This window comes from Sphaeroforma arctica (assembly GCF_001186125.1).
Source record: "Sphaeroforma arctica JP610 unplaced genomic scaffold supercont1.161, whole genome shotgun sequence".
Lineage (NCBI taxonomy): Eukaryota > Ichthyosporea > Ichthyophonida > Sphaeroforma > Sphaeroforma arctica.
The window spans coordinates 1925-24122 of record NW_014040397.1 but is presented as its reverse complement, the minus strand read 5'-3'; the positions used below and the strand labels follow the sequence as shown (position 1 = coordinate 24122).

Sequence of the window (22198 nt, the reverse complement as noted above, 5' to 3'; positions counted from 1 at the left end):
GAAATACAGTCCACAATTCCAAAAACAATAATTTCCTCAGAATTTTATAAAGTTGGCAAAGCAGAGTATTTACATACGTCATACTCACGTTCACTGCTGGACTGCTGGTGATGCCACATGGCCCAGGAGTCCAGCACTCCAAGAGAGGACGGCCATTCAGTGACACCGACTCACATTGGGCCACACGCCCAATCAAGTTTCAACGTCAAAAGTCTCTCCCTGTAGTTTTCGAGGACTCTACATGCTCTCTATGAGTATTCAGTCTAGACTCGAGTCTAACTCTACACGCTACACATGACAGTTAACACTGCACTTGCCATTTTACTGGCTATCGTTCGGATTTACTCTAATCAAAAGTAAGAAAACAGTGTTCACTTACATATCAGTTACAATGGCTGTTTGTCCGGGTCACCAGCAAGCATAGTAAAATCATACGGATGTGTATTGGACAACATAAAAATGTAAATAGGGGTTTCAAGGGGTTTCCCCTGTTCATGAATTAGTCATGAGTTATGACAGATATAATTATTATTTATGTAGTATTTATAAAAGCCTTGAGCAGGCGCCACGATAAAGCACTTCTTTAAGCACTGATAATTGACAGTTTAAACTAATAACAACTTATCAGGTCCGCTATTCTACACATATTTTTTTCAACACAGATCACTGGACTCGGGAGTCTGGAGTTTGGAGTCAACTTTATATATGACTGTTGTTATAATTTTCAGTAAAAACAATTAGTTTAAAAAAATAAAAATATTTGATTTAAAAAAACAAAGAAACAAAGAAACAAAGAAACAAAAGATGGATCTAGTATGTAATGTCCATGTGTAAATATTTTGGTTTGTTTTGTTTTACATACAGCTGTACTCTGTAAATAGTTCTGTGCTGTATGATATTGTCCATATTAGACATTTAAGGATGCTCCATCGCTAAATATATCCACAGTAAGAGTGATCATCACAACTACACGGTAAAATAAAATTCAACATGGTCAAGTACATTGTAAGTGTAATACTTGCTTTGGCTGCACCATCCGCTATGGCTGGTATTCCCAGCCGTAATTTGAAGGACGCTGTAAAGCCCGTGTCGGTTATATTTCTAGACTTCGATGGAACAACAATCGTAAACAATGATTTCAGCGAAGAACTGCTTACATTATGCCAAGAAGAATCAACGACTAACTGTGCTAGTGAAGGCGAGGTGAGCAAAATGTCGATATCTTTAGTTACGCATTTGTCGTGCCAGAAAATGTCCAGAGAACCGCCATATTTGATACACCTTGTGTAGATATGGTATAATGTTCCAACTTTTCCAGTGGGAAAAAATTGATCACGTTTCCTCAACAATATAATTTCTTTTCGTGCCCTTCACAGTTAGCTAGCATGCTGGATGATATGCCTATGGCCAATATCACCGAGGTCATGGGTGGGGAGGAGCGACTAGCCCGGGTACAAGACATGCTCGAGACATTGCGCAGCACGGATAAAGAATTTTTCATACTTTCTACCTCATGGGAACCAGTTCCAGGTACTGAATGGGCCAAATACATTCACAAATTTAGCGACATGGCCGAGCTGGGCTTTGACATGGATCATATCCTGTCATTAGACGACCCAGGAGTTGGAATCTCCGCTGACAAAGGCGCTTTTGCTGCGGAAACTTTAGAGGTGAGAATTGTGCGCGTCGTATAAACCGTATACGTTGCCTCCATAATTTTAACGCCATATTTGTCATTCTATGAGTATGTATACGTGATCAATTTTAACGCCATATTTGTCGTTCTATGAATATGTATACGTGATCAATTTAACGCCATACTTGTCATTCTATGAATATGAATACGTAGTGAATTTTAGCGACAAATTTGTCATGCTATGAATATGTATACGTGACTACATGATTTTGACACTCGTAAAACTTTTTTTGAATACCAGTCTATGGGTTTTCTCCCGGATGATGCGCTCTTCGCTGACGACAGTGCAGGCAACATCGAATCCGCCACAAACAAGACTGATACACTCTACCTGCCAGTTAGGGCAGGTTATGATTTCACAGATATGGATTACATCGAGGCCAGAGCTTCTCTACTGGAGTAAAGCTGGAACAGACTATTAAATATAAGACTTAACAATTAATATATATCATATGGGAAGCTTTTCACAGGCATGTTTATGTGATCCTAACCCTATCTCACACACCAGTCTGCTGCAGTGTGCTATTACACAGCCTCCAATTGTCATTTCCAGTTCGGAATACGACCAGACCTCTCTAGATCCAAATTCCCATCTCTCATCTAGAGGCCAAAAGGTCATGCACATACAATATCATATCTATATGAATCGTTAACCAATTCTTCAAATCAGGAATACGGATACATTTACACTGGGTTCGACTACGAGTGCTACCTATCGCTCCGCTGATTATCAGAAGGTACCGATATCGCCAATGACAATTGAACTAAAACAGTCTGCAATGAACAGTACATTTGGACCTAGCCCGGTGTACAAGATGTTACCAGCAGTACCAGAGCTCTGCTGACCAACATTACATGGTTCACTAGTTTGTTATATCATGGAATCAACAATAACATGACATTATGATAGAGCCGCCAGCAAACCCTCTATACGAAGCACAATTAATGCAAGGTGTAGTATACTACTTGCTATACTCATTGATACACTTGAGGGTGTTGCTGAAGTTGTAATGGGAATACTGCATTCTAGGACATATACCATAGTCTCATATATATACAACAAGCATCTTCGCACGAAGTTGTGGTCAATATTGAAAATTGAGGCACACAAAATATTTGTCCTAGAATACCGAGGTAGATAATAAATACATATAAGTATGGTGAAATATGTAATTTGTATACAAACAGTATATATTCATATACAGATTTGAATGGCAGACAGGCGTATATGAATTCAAAGTTTGAAGGAAGGCATATCTACACGTTTATAAATGCACACATGTTTATAAAAATATCGGCAGGCTCGCACTCACTCTATCATACAGACAGAGGGGCACTCTAGAAAGACGTGCTTAACATCTTAATTGCAAATGAAACGAAAAGAATTAAAATCCATCCCGTTTCCCGTTGTGCAATGTCACATCCGAAAGGCATATCCGACAGCACCAAATAGCTTGAGTTTTATTTGGGGGGTTTGGGTAGAAGACCACTGCACGACATCTAATAACAGCTCTATTTAGAAATTTTGCTCTCGATGTGTTGCAAGAACTCCATATAGGACATCATTTGGTCGGACCGATCCATGACCAGGCTCTGTTTTAGACAGAGGGGAAATATGGATGTGTTAGCAAAGGAGCAGGATAAACCACGTGTTCGAATACGACTAGTCTTTGGCACCGTGCCAATTGTAAAACGTGTCTTCACTCCTCAGCGAATAGGTGAAAGTTTCGTAGTGGTTAAACACGACTGAATAGACTATCCAAGAAGTACAAAAACATTTAGAGCCACAGTTGTTGCGGCATCACATGTGCACAGAGACTCCAGTACACTCCTAGGAAGTGCACCGGTAGACGGGTACCGTCTTCCTGGGCAAACCGGAAAACTGGTGGTATAACCACACACCATGCACACAAACGCACGTGGTTGACAACAAACACAAACTAAGCAGCCACAGCCCGAGTCAATAGAAAGGCGTACAGCTACACTGTTGTAACATCCACATGCACACACACAATATCGAATACATCTTAAAACAAACACAAGCTAAGCAACCACAGCCCGAGTCAACAGAAAGACGTACAGCTACACTGTTGTAACATCCACATGCACACACACAATGTCGAATACATCCTAAAACAAACACAAGCTAAGCAACCACAGCCCGAGTTAATAGAAAGACGTACAGCTACACTGTTGTAACCTGCACATGCACACACACAATGTCGAATACATACTCCCAGGAAGTGCGCGCGCAGACGAGGGTCATCCTCCTTCACCACAACCATCAAGGGGTAGTACAGGAAGTGTGTGCGTAGGTGTTCGATGATAGCGTGCACGCGTTCGTTGTAAGGATTATCCACTACCGGCAGTCCCGTCTGCTCATGCACGATGCAAAGGAGTGTCAGTAGATATAATTATACATGTGTGGGGTTGCATCTAATATAATATGAGATATAATATAAGTATACATGTATAGGGTTGTATCTAAGATAATATGAGATATAAAATAAATATACATGTATGAGGTTGTATCTAGTATAATATGAAATATAATATAAGTATACGTGTATGGGGTTGTATCTAGTATAATATGAGATATAAAATAAGTATACATGTATAGGGTTGTATCTAGTATAATATGAGATATAAAATAAGTATACATGTATGGGGCTGTATCTAGTATAATATGAGATATAATATCAGTATACGTGTATGGGGTTGTATCTAGTATAATATGAGATATAATGTAAGTATACATGTATGGGGTTGTATCTAGTATAATATGAGACATAATAAAAGCATATATGTATGGGGTTGTATGGAGTATAATACGTGCGTGTATCTTTGTACTGAAATTATGCATAGCGCTAGCAACGTGTGCGTATAACATCAACGACAACCGACTCTCCTGCTGTAGCCATTGTCAAGTACAGACAATCCCGTCTGGTGCAGTAGAGTGGCATGATTTAAGCGGGGTGGTCATCGCTGACTTCTATAAAGAATGACGAATGTATATACATTGTATAATACACTCGTAGTCATACATTGTACAATTTTTCAAACGTATATTTATTGTATTATACACTCATAGTCGTACATAGTACACGTTTTCAAACGTATATACATTTTAATATACACTCGTAGTCATACATTGTACAATTTGTCAAACGTATATTTATTGTATTATACACTCATAGTCGTACATAGTACACGTTTTCAAACGTATATACATTTTAATATACACTCGTAGTCATACATTGTACAATTTTTCAAACGTATATTTATTGTATTATACACTCAGTCGTACATAGTACACGTTTTCAAACGTATATACATTTTAATATACACTCGTAGTCATACATTGTACAATTTTTCAAACGTATATTTATTGTATTATACACTCATAGTCGTACATAGTACACGTTTTCAAACGTATATACATTTTAATATACACTCGTAGTCATACTTGTACAATTTTTCAAATGCATTTATTTTGTAATGTACCCTCATAGTCGAACATAGCACACGTTTTCGAACGTATATATATTGTACTATACACTCATAGTCACACATAGTAGCATTTTTCGATCGTATATATATTATTCATAGCCATACACGGTATAATTTTTCAAACCTACATACATCGTACTATACTCTCATAGTCACACATAGTCCAAATTGAACAGTACATTGGCATTGTTTATATATCTAATGTATACTATATCAGACCCCTATAGCTAACAATCCGAGATGGTCATTTCTCTGTGCGAGCTACGAACAACTTAATCGTCGCATTATAACACCAAGCGTGGATTGCTATTTATAGTATAGCTGAAACGTCGTGTTGATATTGAGCGCGGCCCAATTGAAACCTACACCGTCTCAGCATAACAGCTAGGACTAAAGCCGTAACAGGGGGTTGACTCGATCTATTCACTATAACAGCAATGATGTAATGTGCGGCACAATCGCACACATATAGCGCAGCAACCAGTCTATGTGTAGCACAACCACACATGCCACACACACACACACACATATATATATACATAGTATCTATAAATAGACCTAACTTTTAAGCGTGCATACGCTCACACACACACACACACATATATATACATAGTATCCATAAATAGACCTACCTTTTAAGCGTGCATACGCTCACACACACATACATGTATATATAATCTATAAATATACCTACCTTTTAAGTGTGCAAACAAGCTCACACACATTCAAACTCACACACATATATATAAATATGTTTATAGAATCTATAAATAGACCTACCTTTTTAAGTGTGCATACAACCACACACACACACACACACACACATACTTATATATATATATATATATACTTATAGGATCTATGAATAGACGTACCAGGTGGGTCTGCGTGCCGCGGTGTGGTTGCAGGTGGTCGAAGTGCTGTACATTAAAGAGCGCATACAACACTTCGGGTGCCGCATTCTTGGTCACCCACATGAACATGTTGATCCCTGATTCAATAAGGTACACTCCGTTATGCTCCAAGCGCTCGGCGGTCAGGGGAATGGTGGGCGGCAGTATAATCTGAGTATGAGTATATAGAGTTTTAGGGGTTTTGGGGTTTGGAAAAGACTTCCGACGGATTTGTATAGGGCTTTGTTATCTGCCAACGCACATGTTTGGACTGACAAGCGGCACAAAACTGACAGGAGAGAATTGGAGGGAGTGTGCGTGTATTCATATGTGCACATATAAAGGAGACATACATATATATACACATATACGCATACACATATACATATATATATTTATACGTGAAACACACACACATACATAAAGGATACACAATACATACATACATACACACACACACAAACATAAATACATACACCCGCACACGAACCTGTCCGTTCGCTCCCACAGTGCCTGCATCCTCGGGCATCTGGTGCAATGCATAAAGCCGGGGACTAAAGAAACGGCACAAGTTACTGAGCGGAAGGGTCTTGATGAGGTTGTGTGCGTCTGCCCGTTGGTCTAGCATGGTTATAGCCCCAAGTCTTAGTCCTGGGTGCTTGAGTACGCCCAATAACATTTGGGGCAGAGCCATAAGGTTGGCTGGGGCGGGGAAGCCTGGAGCGCCGCCGCGCATATCCGCTCTGTAGCCGCCTGTGGGAAGTAGTGTGCAATTAGTTCGCGGTATTAGTTCGGTTAGTGTGGGAGTTAAGTATTAGTTGGACGGCAAGGGATAGGGTAGGCTGAGTATATCTCTGCTTACAAACTCCGGTGGGGAAAGAGAGGATGATGCACCAATGGCATACAAACACACTCCTACGTTCTTTTACCTAAACATAGACTGATATAACGATGTAAAATACAGAGGTATATGTATACTACACAACCAGCATAGACATGGAAAGAGCTACAGAATACTACATGCGTGTAGGCGAGGCTGAAGGCGAGTATTTGGCCGACCCTACTACTTCGACATATGCGGGACGCACATGCACAGGGACGCACACCATATGTACGTGTATATATTTTTATACAAATACATACATACATGCATACATATACATACACACACACACACAATTATGAATAGGTGCATACGTACACACAAACACAGATGTACAGACAAAAATAATACAACATAAAATAATAGAATAGAATATAATTAAAATTAGAATTATATATATACATATATATATATATATATATAAATACATATACATATAAATATAAATATATATATATAGACATATATATAGACATATATACACACACACATATATATATATATATATACATACATACATACAGATAGTTGTAAGGAAATACACACTGAGATACTTGAGTATGATTTACCAGGTACACCACCTACCCAACGCATCAATCAGCACATTCACAATAGCCTCACGGGCATCCGTAAGCTTGGAGATCAAGGCTCTATCCACAGCCATTTTCGCCAACAGACCAGTCAGCGCCATCTGATCGGCTCCTGCGAACACGGCATTGACGTTGTCCACAATGGGCAGTGCTAAGGTGTGCACACGGATACGTCTCTCACCGTGTGTGGTGGTATACAGTAGCGCGGATTGGAACGCGCACAGAGCCCCTGTAGATGCACATGCGAACAAGTGGGTCGGGTCGGGGGAAGGGAGGGGGGGGAGGGGATTGCGTTAGATGTGGTGTATATGGACAAGTATTGTATTGGTGTATGGTTGGTGTATATGTACAAGTATTGTAATGGTGTATGGTTGGTGTATACGTGCAAATATTGTATTGGTGTACGGCTGGTGTATATGTACAAGTATTGTAATAATGTATGGTTAGTGTATATGTACAAGTATTGTATTGGTGTCTGGTTATTGTATAAGCACAAGTACCGCACTGGTGTATGGTTGGGATATGACGTGAGTTTACATGTACATGGCGCAGGAGGCAGTGCTAAGGTGTGCACACGCACACGTCTGTCGTCGTGCGTGGTGGTGTACAGTAATGCGGACTAGAGCGCACACAGAGCCACTGCAGATGCAAACAAGCAGGTGGCTATGATAAGCTCAGCTACAATGTCTTGGCTCGGTTATCTACCACCCTGCCCCACCCTCGTCCTGAGTGTGGGTCGCCCCGTATAGCGTATACGGACGAGTCGCATATGATATGTATACACAGCGCAATGCTAAGGCGTGCACACGGATATGTCTCTCGCCAGGCATGTGGTTATATAAATATATATATATATAGACTCATTTTGGGGTAGAGTAGTGCGGATTAGAGCACACACACAGGCTCCTGCAGGTGCCAATACAACACGATGGTCATGCGAGGATGTGTGCACGAGTACTATTGGTGCAAGAAATCAATAGAGTGCATGCTATATATAATAACAATCATGAAGTAGCGTAAGCAATGATGGAATAAGATATCCGATTGATATAACTGATGCATAAACCTTAAGTCACAAAGGGATTAGCTTTGATGTGATGTTTGTACACACGTCAGTACTCAAATTCTCCTCCCGTGCATGGCGGGATAGTGTCGCACCATAAACCCTAGAACCATTGTAAAACCCTAAACCCTAGAACTATTGTGATACCTTAGACCTTAGAACCCAGGGATACATAACAATAGACACGGTCGATCAATCAGAGAAGGCACGAGACAGCTGCCATGGAAGGCAAGGATAAATTATTATGTGGACAATGTATATATACATACATACATACATATATAACACACACACACACACACATACACACACACACACACGCGTGTCAAAGTGCGTGGTGACAAATACAGGCGTATGTAACTGCACTGAGGTCGTTTTCATTTTGTACTGGTATGGAAAGGGCATTGTCTGGCGATACATATAGCAGGGCAAACAGATCGGAAGAACGCACAAAGACGTTGATACGGAAGGCACGGACAGGCAACGCTCTCGACGGTACACTTACTACACACACATACATAAATTAAAACACATGCTTATATATACATATACTACAACATATACTACAACATATACATATACATGCATATACATATATTAAAACACGTGCTTATATATACATATACTACAACACATACATACATATACATATATTAAAACACGTGCTTATATATACATATACTACAACATATACATACATGTGCATATATTAAAATACGTGCTTATATATACATATGCTACAACACGTACATACATATTATACATATATTAAACACATGCTTATATAGACATATATTAAAACACATGCTTATATAGACATATATTAAAACACATGCTTATATATACATATATCACACACTAAAACACATACCTGCATACTCATATATATATATAAAAAACACACACACACACGTGCCCATACCTGCATTGAGATCATCCTCGTACTGTACTTGCATGGCAAATGCGTTATCCGGCGACACATACGGCAGCGCCAACAGATCGGACGACCGCACAAAGAAGTTGCCGTGAAACGCGTTAACAGACAGTCCTCTAGAGGCACGCACTCGCATCACAGCCTCGAGCCCCATCTGGCGAGTGAGCACACGCTTCAGTTCGTGTTGTAAACGTTTGGTCATGGCTGGATACCGTTCCGCGTGGAAGTCGGGGTAGTAGAAGCAGGTACCACTGTGTGCATACAAGTGTGGACGTGAGTGAGAGAGAGAGAGTGAGTGAGGTGAGTATGAGTGAGAGAGAGAGAGTGAGTGAGGTGAGTATGAGTGAGAGAGAGAGAGTGAGTGAGGTGAGTATGAGTGTGAGAGAGTGTGAGTGTGAGTGTGCGTGAGAGTGCGCCCGTCTGGAGATATGCATGTATGACGATAGATATAGGACATGCATGAACACTGCAGATCAGAGTGTAATATGAGCGTGTGTAGCACATATTTGCATCCGTGCTGTATGTGCAATCCTTGGGGTTTAGGGTTGTAATAAAGCCTTTGGCCATGGCTGGGTACCGTGTAGCAGAAGCAGACTGTTACACCTGTGTGTGTAGGTATATGCTGACTAGATGCAAGGTGGTATATATATACCCACAGCATGTATTATTCTGTGCAAGTGTACTTCTAAATATATACGAAGCATACGTATTGGTAGAGAAATACGTATTTATCTATAGGTGGATACGTGGTTACCGAAGAAAGAGTGTATATAGACGTATACGTATTTGTACATGAGACACCAGACGCCATGTCTACGCAGTCTAGCCAAGTTCGTTCCGTTCCACATCGGTGTCAATAGGCTCTATTATATATATATATATATATATATATATATATGCAGCTGAATTGCGTGCGAGGTTGGGAACTTCTGGTGGTACGTATATCGATTTCTTTGAATGGAATTCTACACCTGTATCTATGGGTGGTGTGCAGGGGTAGCTGTACGTGTCTTGCTTAATTGCTGGGAGCGTATGTCTGCAGTGGGTGTACGGCCTGTATGGTCTGTACGGGTGTAGTACCATCCGCGGAGCGTTGCAGTTCATACAAAAGTGCGGCATATAACTGATGCTATGAATAATATAAGGTACATCACCAAGCACACAAATGCACACGGACACGGACACCAGATAGGCTGATAGTCCAGTACTGGATGTTAATATTTGCTTGAGTAAACTGTCACACATTGACACTATGCATCGGGGACATTTGGTTAGATATTTGAGACATTTTATATGGCATTCGAGTATACACAACAGGCTTGAAAATATTTGATATAAAATTTGAGACAATCGACATGTGATTTGAGACATTCGATATGAGATTTGAGACGTTTGATGTGACATTCGAGTATACGCAATTGGCTTGAAAACATTTGACATTCGAGTGTACACAACCGGCTAGAATAAGTACCTGCTGAATTTGGAAACACAGGCAATGGTGGAAACATCCTGATAGCCCGAGCCGCACAAAAACGTATCAACGCCAATCTGTTGACGCGAACACTCCACGGCTAAGCGTTTGTAGAAGTCGTTGGATGGTTCCAACTGTTGGAATTCCTGAAATAAAAACGGCACACGGAACGGTGAATAAACGAAGGAATGGGATCGCAACTGTGAATAAATCAAGGAATGGGATAGCAACTGTGGCATTCACCTCGACTAGTTAGACAATGGAGCGGGGCAGAAAAGAAAAGAAAAGAAAAGAAAGAGGATGTCATGTGTACACGACGAGGTTTAGGCAAGGACAAACATACACACATGTACACCCAGACCCAGACCCAGACCCAGACAAAACAAGATAAATTAAATATAAAGAATGGGGTTTATGTGCACACGAAAAGGTTTTGCACGAGTTTGTACACACAGTGGGGCCTTTACTCACGTGTGTGCTTCGAGAGCTCAATGATCGTTAAATGTAACACGTACACCAGAACATCAGAGGCTATAGCCCAGGTTGCACTAGCCAATACTGACCACAAAACCCTTAACCCGAACACTTCTGTACATCATCGCGAGTACAGAAGATCGAGTGTTGCACATATATAGGAGAGGATTATACCGCCACCAGAAAACACACATGTACGAAACCCTCCACTACATTTGAAAGCAAGTCTTAAACCTCTGTACATCGCACATACATGAGTAAGAAAGAATTTTACAATCACCAGAAAACACACCCGTGAAAAACCCTCCACTACATTTGCAAGCAAGTCTCAAACCTCTGTACATCGCACATACATAGGGAAGAGGATCATACCACCGGCCGCCAGGCGGAAACGAATGGCAGGTAGAAACACAAGGTGTTCTGAGTACACACCTTTGCAGAACCCCTTAGTGAGGCATTCTCTTGTCTGTCGCATTTGCCCACGCCGTCGGTTGGTAAACCGCACTGGAACACCATGATACGACCACCTACACACACAGATGATAATTTTTTTTGGGGTTTAGAGTTTTTTTGGGGGGTTTTTATTAGGGGTTTGGGGCTTAAGTGACTACAGAGCACAGAGGTTGGATACAAGCCAACCCAAAGCACAGGAACAGACAGGGACGAAGACGACCAACATCTGAATAACACATATATATAGATATAGCAAGTGGGTGTGGTCAACTCTAGATATATATACATAGCAGGATACGGGCGCCTACAGACAGCCATCAGCACGAGTGAATACAACTCACGGAGATGGTTAATAGTCGCTTCTAAGCAGGCGGCCATGCGAGGTTTACACAGGAGTGGTGGTTGGCGGTGGCCGTCAATGTCACGGGCTTTCTCTCTGAGAGACAAGTCGCATACTCAGGTGTATATATAATGGTATCACACACACAATATACATAATGGTATCACATACAGTATATATATAATGGTATCACACACAGTTTATGTATAATGGTATCACACAGCATATATATAATGGTATCACACACAGCATATATATAATGGTATCACACACAGTATATATATTACGGTAACACACACAGTATATATATAATAATATCATACACACATTATTCAATGGTATCACACAGAGAATATACATAATGGTATCACACACAGTATATATAATGGTATCACACGTATAATATATAATGGTATCGCACACACATTATATATGATGGTATCACAGACACTTTATATGTAATGGTATCACAGACACTTTATATGTAATGGTATCACAGACACATATATAATGGTATCACACACATATTATATATCATGGTATCACACACGCATTATATATAAAGCCATCACACACACATTATATATAATGGTATCACACAAAAGTATCTTCAATGTGATCACACATGGATACAAGTCTACCTACACGGAGAGATACAACTGACCGGTGGGTGACACCAGCTTCTGTGCAGACCCAGGCAGGTCTTCTGATTGGTGGTTGCTATGAACATCGCCGACAGTAACTCTAACAGATATATCACACACACTTATATATATATATATATATATATATATGTGTATGCTTAAAATCGCATATGCGTAAATGTATACATATACAAGAGAAATAAAACACCAACCTGTGGGTGACACCAGCTTCTGTGCAGCCTGCAACGCCGGGCCCAGGCAGGTCTTCTGATTCGTCGTGGCAGTGAACATAGTCGGCAGTCTCTCCAACAAGTTAGTGATGATATCCGCACTCTGCTTGACATTGACTAGCAAGTCTGTGGGCGATGGCATGAACACCTCATCCACATCACTCACCACAAACATGTGTGGCTGAGAGAGGGTGTGGTTGAGCTTGTAGAAGTGCAGCGTGCTGTCGTATGTGATGAGACCGAACATCCGCCGGTCGTCGCCGGGGAGGTTGAGGAAGTTCTCGCGTAGTGAGTTGACCACCGTGTGCACCAGGCCGGACTGCACAGACTTCTGGGATACGTCTAGTAGTACCATGTGCACGGCTGTGTGGGAAGATGGGATATGACCACATATGAGTGCAAAGATCAAACGTGGATATGATCACATATGAGTGCATAGATACAACGTGGATATGATCACACATGAGTGCATAGATACAACGTGGATATGATCACATATGAGTGCATAGATACAACGGTTCAGGACAAGTACAAGCAACAAATAGGATTGTACGCATTTCTGGGATACGTCTAGTAGTACCATGTGCACGGCTGTGTGGGAAGATGGGATATGACCACATATGAATATATAGATACAACGGTTCAGGACAAGTACAAGCAACATCAAGCATTGTACGAACTTCTGCGAAGGATTGTATGGGCTTTTGCCACAGACCTAGCAGTACCATGTGTACAGCTGTGTATATACATCGAAGAAAAACTTGCTATAGGTCTAAGATATATAACATCCGAGGATTGTACGGAATGCTGCGACACAGTTAGCAATAGCATGTGTATGGCTGAGAAGAAGAATGAAGAAGAAATTGATATAGGTCAGTTTGTGTCACATTGAGGCTTGAACTAAAAAGAAGCGCCATTCTGACAATTGGTCGATGTGCCAAGTTAAGCCGGGTAGCACGCTATCTACGTGTGCCAATACGAACTAGGATAACGAGGGGATGGATTGAGTCTGATTTATATATATATATATATATATACATACATACATACATACATCCATACATACACACACACACACATATATATATACATATATCTATACATCTATACATACATTCATTCATACACACATACATACATGCACAAACACACATACATACATATATACTCTTACGCACACACACACACGTATATACATACAACTATAGATTCGTAGAAGCACATATATATCTACAATACCTGGTTGCGGGGGTCGGACCATATACTCTTGAGGAGCAATGTACTCCACAATGGCATGGTTCATCTCTGGGCGCTGCATGCGGTCGATCGGTTGGCGAGTCTTGGCGTCGAAATCGAAATCTGTGGTTGATAGTCACATGAGAGTGTAAGAATAGCTAATATGATAAGGAATATATAGAGACCTAATAAGCGAGTGATAGAATAGTCATTCGAATAAGGAGTGTATAGTGAAACTAACAAATGAGTGTGGTTGATAGTCACATGAGAGTGTAAGAATAGCCAATATGATTTTATGACAAGGAATATATAGGGACCTAATGAGCGAGTGTTTAATATGTATGTATGTATGTATGTATGTATGTGTGAGTGAGTGAGTGTGGGTAATAAGTAGGCATGCAGGTTAGCAGTACATTGCCCCAACCATCGCCAGCCCCATATTTACAAGATCGAGGTACAATATTTTATGCACAATTTGTCTCTCTCACTCTCTCTCACTCTCCGCTCGACTATTTTGAGTTCTATATAGAGGTCATTATACCGCACTATATATATATATATATTCAATTATGTTGGGTATATACTTAGGCGGGTGGTTGGTGGGAAGACATATAATAGGCTTCTACCGTCATCCCTGGTCCGGGAAAGCTTGGTATTTGTATAGTAACGGTGTACACAACCATGATCTCACAAACATACCTCCACGTATATGATACGACGATACTACGCACCACACACAAAACTAGTTTCACACCTAGACTCAACCAAACACCATTAGACGGACTCGTTAACGGTCACCGGCGAGTATAGATACACACATCACATTGAACATACGGACCCGCAAACACCCCGAGTCCACAACCACAGCCACACCTGACGACACATACACGTAAACGGAGTCCACAACCACAACCACACCTGACGACACATATACGTAAACTGAGTCCACAACCACAACCACAATCACACCTAACGACACATATACGTAAACGGGACACCCGGCATACCCTGTGGAAGATCGTTTGTGCGCATGCAGATATTGCACCTCCACCGTCGCCCTTGGTCCAAAAAGGCCACAAACGGGTTGATGTAGGTGCGGCACGAACGGCACCTGACAATGACGTTGGACTGGACCAAAGAAGAATGGGACAAAAAAAAAGGGTTGTTAATTTGTTTACGGTGGTTATGATCGGGAGGTTTAAATGGTATGATTATAAAATTATATCACACAGGAAGAGATAAGTGAATAATATAAAAAGGTATATATACATATACATAACACATACACACACATATATATATACATACATTAACACATACACACACACACACACACACACACACACATATATATATATATATATATATGTATATACACATAAACATGTATATGCATACATACATTGTCCACAACATACGAAGCCGTGACACATAAAACATTCTGTTCATCACTATACCTGCACGACAGGCATTTCCTCAGCCGTCATCTCCGTGTACGGATGGATGTGTATACCAAAGGGTAGCTTAGCCTTCTGCAACAGACTCTTCTTATTGGGCACGGCCGAGAGGGTGCAGCGCATGAACTTCTGGCTACAGTTGCGCTGCTTGTACTGCTCGGGCACCTGTGTGTATTGTCGAATACGTTGTACATTATAAACAATAGAAGAGTACATGAGCTTGTATTCCTGCAGGGCGAACAGAATAGGGTGTGTGTGTGTTTTTTTGGGGGGGAGGAGGTTCAAAGGACGCTGTAAGCAATTGCCCAAGTGTGTTTAACGAGTTGACTTGGGTATGAATAAACGTTATAACGATGCACTATACGAGAACCGTGGCCCGTCTCCCACATACCTCTATATCTACCTGACTCGGAAAAGCTAATTGAACGCACAGAAATACTCGGAGATACACATACCCATATGTCATGTATACATTTGGACATAGATATATTCATGTCATATGTCATATGTCCACATGGACATAAGATATATTCATACGAAATAGGTATACATGCACATAGATATATTCATGTCATATGTATACATTCAAATCACTCCAGCCGCACATCTTCATTCACGTACACGCGACTATCCAAATACTGTATACAGAATGCACGCATTTGCATATGTAGAGAAAACCAATACATTTCCCATCACCAGGATTGGGTCGTCCTCATCGAGATCGGGAACATATGCTCAGACATGGATCCATTCATATGCTCACACACGTGAATACCTTGATATATCCCTTGCACCCAATCACCGCGCCACCCATACCTGAGGGAGTAGACTATCCCTATCGCGACATATACATATACATACACATACACATACAGATATAGATATACATGTACATCAGGAACACATGCTCATACCTGGATTCACTCATATTCACCCATGTAGATACCTTGATATATCCCTTGCACTCCATCACCGCGCCACCCACACCTGAGGGAGTAGACTGACCCTATCGCGACATTTACATATACATATATATACACATACACATACAGATATAGATATAGATATACATCAGGAACACATGATCATACCTGGATTCACTCATATTCACCCATGTAGATACCTTGATATATCCCTTGCACCCCAAACACCGCACCACCCATACCTGAGGCGTAGGACCATCCTCGTCAACATCGGGAACCATGCCACCCATCTGGTATAGATTGCCGGCTGATGTTGTTTGTTGCTGTGTTGATTGATATCCCCCTTGCATCCCGGCCGGAGCCATACCTACGTACAACACGCAGGGCAGGACAAAGCACAGATGTAGTTGAGACGCTTAGTTGACGTGTGCAGTCATTTGTGTGCTATCGATAGGGTGTACAACCGTAAACACGTGGTCTGAGTCATCTCACACGGACAACGGGGTTAGTATAGTACAAATGCACGGGATGAACTATCGTACTATCTATTATGCTGCCCCTACTTTCCTGGGGCGAGCTTAAGCTTAAAGTTTAACTCCTATAATGCTCACACCACTCTCTTATTTGGCCGTCATAGAGAGTGCACGCCTGGACTATCGCGTATAAGGATAGGCTACTACTACCCCCAATGACTGATGAACTAGGCTGACGACAGTATTGTGCCTGCAATACCTGGCTGTTGTGCCCCATAACCTTGAGTTTGGGGCTGATTCTGTCCATATTCAGCACCTGCACCCATGCGCTGGGGCTGGGGCTGGTTTTGACCGTAATTCGACTGTCCTGGCGGGGCACCGTATCTGTATTAAGTGAAGGCTGAGGTGTTTGTACGAAGTAATCTGAAAGGCAAAACATAAACACAAAAAAAAATTAAATACAAGAATGGGAATCTAGCACCACCCATAAGCCCCAAACCCCCACACACGTCATTTGCTGCGGTTGTTGCCTAGCTTGCCACTGCGGCGATTGCTACGAGAATGAACCGAAACACCCACATATGCGCCCAGACATATAGACATAGACATAGACAAACAAACAATACATGCATGCAGACAAGTACCTTTTAGCGCAGCACAGGCCTTTTACTGCGGTTGTTGGCGGTCATAGGCCATATTCCTTCACGAGCTAAACCCCCCCTTGCCCCCCCCCCACACGCAAAAAAGAAATATATAAATAAAAACTTATACACAAACACAAACAATACGTCCGTACTCACAAACAATGTAATGCGCACGCACCCTTGCTGCGGTTGCTGCATGCCGTATCCCTGCTGTGGCTGGCTGGATTGTTGCATACCATAGCCCAGTTGTTGCGAGGGCGAGTCTTTTCTGAGTGCGCCGGGAAAGGCTTGCGGCTGTATAGATAGGTAGCAAACGTTAGATAGGCTAAGTACTGTAAATCCGGTCCATATATTCGAGTCAAGATACAGACTGGTAAGTATGAGCGAGCACCAATACGCAAGGCAAATATCTAGGGGCCCAATGCTTACAGAAAATAGGTCTCAGCACAAACAACACCACATATACCACCCAGACCTATCACAGCCACACAACACATACGCAACACACACACCAAACACATCAACAACACCACATATACCACCCAGACCTATCACAACCACACAGCACATACTCAACACACACAACAGACATATCAACAACACCACATATACCACCCAGACCTATCACAGCCGAACAACACATACGCAACACACACTACAAACACATCAACAACACTACATATACCACCCAGACCTATCACAGCCACACAACACACTAAGCACCTCAACAACACCACATATACCACCTCTTTTCAAGACTAGAGTGGGGTACCGAAGGAGGGATGTAGGATATATTAGATTAGATTATAAGGGTCCCTACGGAACCCCGAAGGGACAGGACGGGTCCCCGGAACCCGGGGAGGGACCCTCCACCATCCTCTTATGCGGGTGACAGACCTAACACAGCCACACAACACATACACAACACACACACCAAACACATACACAACACACACACCAAACACATCAACAACACCACATATACCATCCAGACCTATCACAGCCACACAACACAAACGCAACACACACTACAAACACATCAACAACACCACATATTCCACCCAGACCTATCACAGCCACACAACACATACGCAACACACACAACAATCACTTCTGGGTGTGGCTGTGGAGAAGTACGGCTGAAACAATTGCATTGCCACAACTGCAGACGGTAACTGGAAAGGACAACTACTGGGGACGACACTCTCTACGAGTGCCATACACATGTACAAAGCACACGCCTGTTCGGTAGTCAGGATAATACGAAAAATGGTCTGTCCTGCGTCCTCCCAATAGGTTAGAGGCTGTAGTGTCTCCGGACGAGATATAACAGTACAACAACCAGGACCTCGCCAATACTATTGCATTCGATACCAACTAAACAAGTATTGTCCAATCACCTGTGAGCATTATTCACAAGGCAAAGAGCCGTTTTGAGAGCCCTATCACGGCCAACGATCTGGGCTGTAGATGTTGCATAGAAGTACAGAGAGAGCAACCACACCCGTACCATATACGACATGTGCCTATCCACAGTATAGCCGTACCTGTGCTTGGCCGGGTTGTGGGAATGCTGGCGGTTGACCGTATCCCTGTGTCGGACCCGGAGAGGCGGTGCGCTGTGTGGGGTACGGTTGTCCGTACTGTGTTTGTGGCGGCTGAGCTGTCGGCTGACCGTACGTACTGAGAAAGCGAAATATATATAGTCGTCAGAGATCCGGTATAGTGAATGTTCATATTTGCGTGTATGTATACGTACATGGACGGACACACAGACACACAGATACAGACACAGACACAGACACAGACATATATACATACACACACACACACACACACATATATATATAAATATAAATATAAAGATATATAAATATAAAGATATATAAATATAAAGATATATATATATAAATATATATTCATACCTATGCAGAGTGAGATTTTGCATCACTAGTGCGACAGTGGTGTAAAGCCTATATAGCTACACTAGCGCTCCACAGCGACCTGGCTTTTCAACAAGGACAGGTCTATTGTTTCAAAACCTAGCAGCACGCTTGCTATGAACCGGTAAAGTGGTCCTTATAATCAATACAACAGTGTCCTGATGCATTAGTACTACAGAGTGAACAGACTATACCTTTGCGGTGTTTGCCCATACTGTCCGGGGCCCGGGGCAGGACTCTGTGGTTTGGGGAAACCTGGAGCTTGAGGTGTGGCCGACGCAATGGACGGGTTGAAACCTAGCAACGGCACACGAAGCGTGCGAATAAAAAGATTATTAGATCGTGCAGGAAGGTATTGGGTTCTATGACTATCCCCTTTTGTTCACAACTTTAAACAGTGATGAATGGATCCGAGTGTGAATAGGTTGCATGATCTACTTAATTATAATACATACATACATACATACAAACACAAGTCAGTCAGTAAGGACTACAACACACACGCAAAAACTCGGACAGTTAAGAAAAAAAACCCCCATAGATGAGTGGCAAACATACTTCCGACAACTTTGCATGCTCATGGATGGTTTAGAATAAAGAAACCGTCCCTGAAAACCGTCCCTAATTATAATTCCAATCTATAAACCCCAAAGACGGCTAAATCGTACCTGCTTGCTGAGATGGCGCACCAGGTGCTTGCTGCACACCATACTGCTGATTCTGTGCATTCTGGTAGGGGTATGCGCCCCCATTAACCGGCGTATTAGCGCCTGCAAAGGCCCCGTTCAGACCCCCTCCGGTTGCTGAGTTCTGATTGGCTACAGGTGTGTGCTGTCGTTGACCAAACGTCGATGGGTTCCCTGCCTGACTTCCCCTCGGCATACCGTTTTGTACCGGACCATTAGGCGTCCCGGTATTGTTCATACCGCTGCTATTTCTACGGTTAAGCGTGTCATGAGAAGCAGATCCAGGGAGAGAGTCCTGCGTTGCGAAAATTACCTTGATTTAACACTTTGATCACCTTGATTCATAATTCAAAGAAAAAACAAACATAAAATAAAACACACGCGTAGAGTTACAAGCGCACCAACAAATATGCTTCACCAGGGTCTATTCTCGTGTGGCGACTTGATTTGATCCGTATATATATATATATATACATACGCATACACATACACACACACACACACATATATATATATATATATATTTATATATATGTGTGTATCTAGTCCTATATACTATACATACCCTGGGCTGCAGTGGTGGGGGCTGGGGTTGCACAAAGGGTGCAGGTGTATTGGCGAACAGAGACGAAGTCGACGGTGAAATGGGCAGGTTGGCGGCGGGTGGCGTGTCTGCGGAGATCAAGATCATTAAAGATTGAACTCACAGGGCATACACAAACCTTACGTATTGTCCGAATACGTAAAACAAATAAGCCTATATCGGACATTGCCGTAAAAAGTATCCAGCATATCTGATTCAATTCGATACACGCATTACGTAACGCAACTGTTTCGATGTGGTTGGTCTGAACATATAAATAGTATATAAATAGTATCTCAATGTATCACACCCACTACGTGTTCAGAAAACGTAGCGGCACGGCATCCACCAAACAACTGTCGAGAAGGATATATTGTCATCACAGAACCACTGACTCTCCCATCAACACTCAGAGAGTACACACACGTCCATTACGCCGGTTGAGATAGTCTCTATCACTATACAAAACATCTCAAAAGCGTTCAGCAGAAACACTTACTCACCCAGCGATCCCACATTGGGACGGAAATAGGAGGCTGAATTGGACGGCGACACAGGCAGAGCTCGAACAGTCTTGGTCAGCTCGTCTCTACTCAGACTGGCATTGTGAATCATGCTCGTCAGCTGATCCATTTCAGGTTGTTTTTGGGTTGCGCTGTTGGTTCGATGGTATTGGGAAATACACCAGAAACATATATGGGGAGAGGGGGAAATAAGCCTTGACTGATATGCAAACGCATGTTGCCGCAAAATAATGGATGTGTGGTAGGAATGTAAAGGAGTCGAAAGCAGATATGCTGTGAACATAGCTGATACTATATGCATCGCATAGGATAGATAGCAGATCAAACACCCCAGTACACTCACCGACTTTACAAGAAGCCACACATACACAATATATATATACATATAGAAATACACCTATACCTAAACCTATACGTGCACAAATAAACACACACACATACACACACGCATATATATATATATATATATATATATATATATATATATATATATATATATATATATATATATATATATACTATATATAGTATATAAAATAAGTAAGTAA

The 22198-nt window shown here is 41.9% G+C and overlaps 3 protein-coding genes across 3 annotated transcripts in view; 1 reads left to right on the top strand and 2 right to left on the bottom strand.

Annotated features, from left to right (window-relative positions):
* Positions 1–816: 816 nt before the first annotated feature.
* SARC_03241 (hypothetical protein) lies at positions 817–2860 on the top strand. The gene is made up of 3 exons (XM_014302965.1): positions 817–1203; positions 1377–1670; positions 1938–2860. Exons 1-3 carry the CDS (start codon positions 991–993, stop codon positions 2097–2099), a joined length of 669 nt encoding a protein of 222 aa, XP_014158440.1. The 5' UTR covers positions 817–990; the 3' UTR covers positions 2100–2860.
* Positions 2861–5568: 2708 nt separating this feature from the next.
* On the bottom strand, positions 5569–17162 carry SARC_03240 (hypothetical protein; the record flags this gene model as incomplete). The annotated part of the gene is made up of 12 exons (XM_014302964.1): positions 5569–5625; positions 6082–6270; positions 6590–6852; positions 7568–7801; positions 9558–9820; positions 11041–11186; positions 11947–12041; positions 13164–13544; positions 14421–14540; positions 15425–15545; positions 15875–16039; positions 17040–17162. 12 exons carry the CDS (start codon positions 17160–17162, stop codon positions 5569–5571), a joined length of 2157 nt encoding a protein of 718 aa, XP_014158439.1.
* Positions 17163–17497: 335 nt separating this feature from the next.
* The window catches only part of SARC_03239 (hypothetical protein), a gene marked incomplete at both ends in the record, with an annotated part of 5504 nt that continues 803 nt past the window's right edge, over positions 17498–22198 (bottom strand). Inside the window, 7 exons of the mRNA XM_014302963.1 lie at positions 17498–17654; positions 18093–18208; positions 19462–19597; positions 20052–20154; positions 20526–20838; positions 21109–21215; positions 21630–21781. Coding sequence (XP_014158438.1) covers positions 17498–17654; positions 18093–18208; positions 19462–19597; positions 20052–20154; positions 20526–20838; positions 21109–21215; positions 21630–21781 — 1084 coding nt within the window. The remainder of the gene's footprint in view (positions 17655–18092; positions 18209–19461; positions 19598–20051; positions 20155–20525; positions 20839–21108; positions 21216–21629; positions 21782–22198) is intronic.

Coding starts and splice junctions, on each gene's coding strand:
- SARC_03241 (XM_014302965.1), top strand. CDS start 991: ATGGTCAAGTACATTGTAAGTGTAATACTTGCTTTGGCTGCACCATCC. Junction 1,204..1,376: donor ACTGTGCTAGTGAAGGCGAG/GTGAGCAAAATG, acceptor TGCCCTTCACAG/TTAGCTAGCATGCTGGATGA. Junction 1,671..1,937: donor TTGCTGCGGAAACTTTAGAG/GTGAGAATTGTG, acceptor TTTGAATACCAG/TCTATGGGTTTTCTCCCGGA.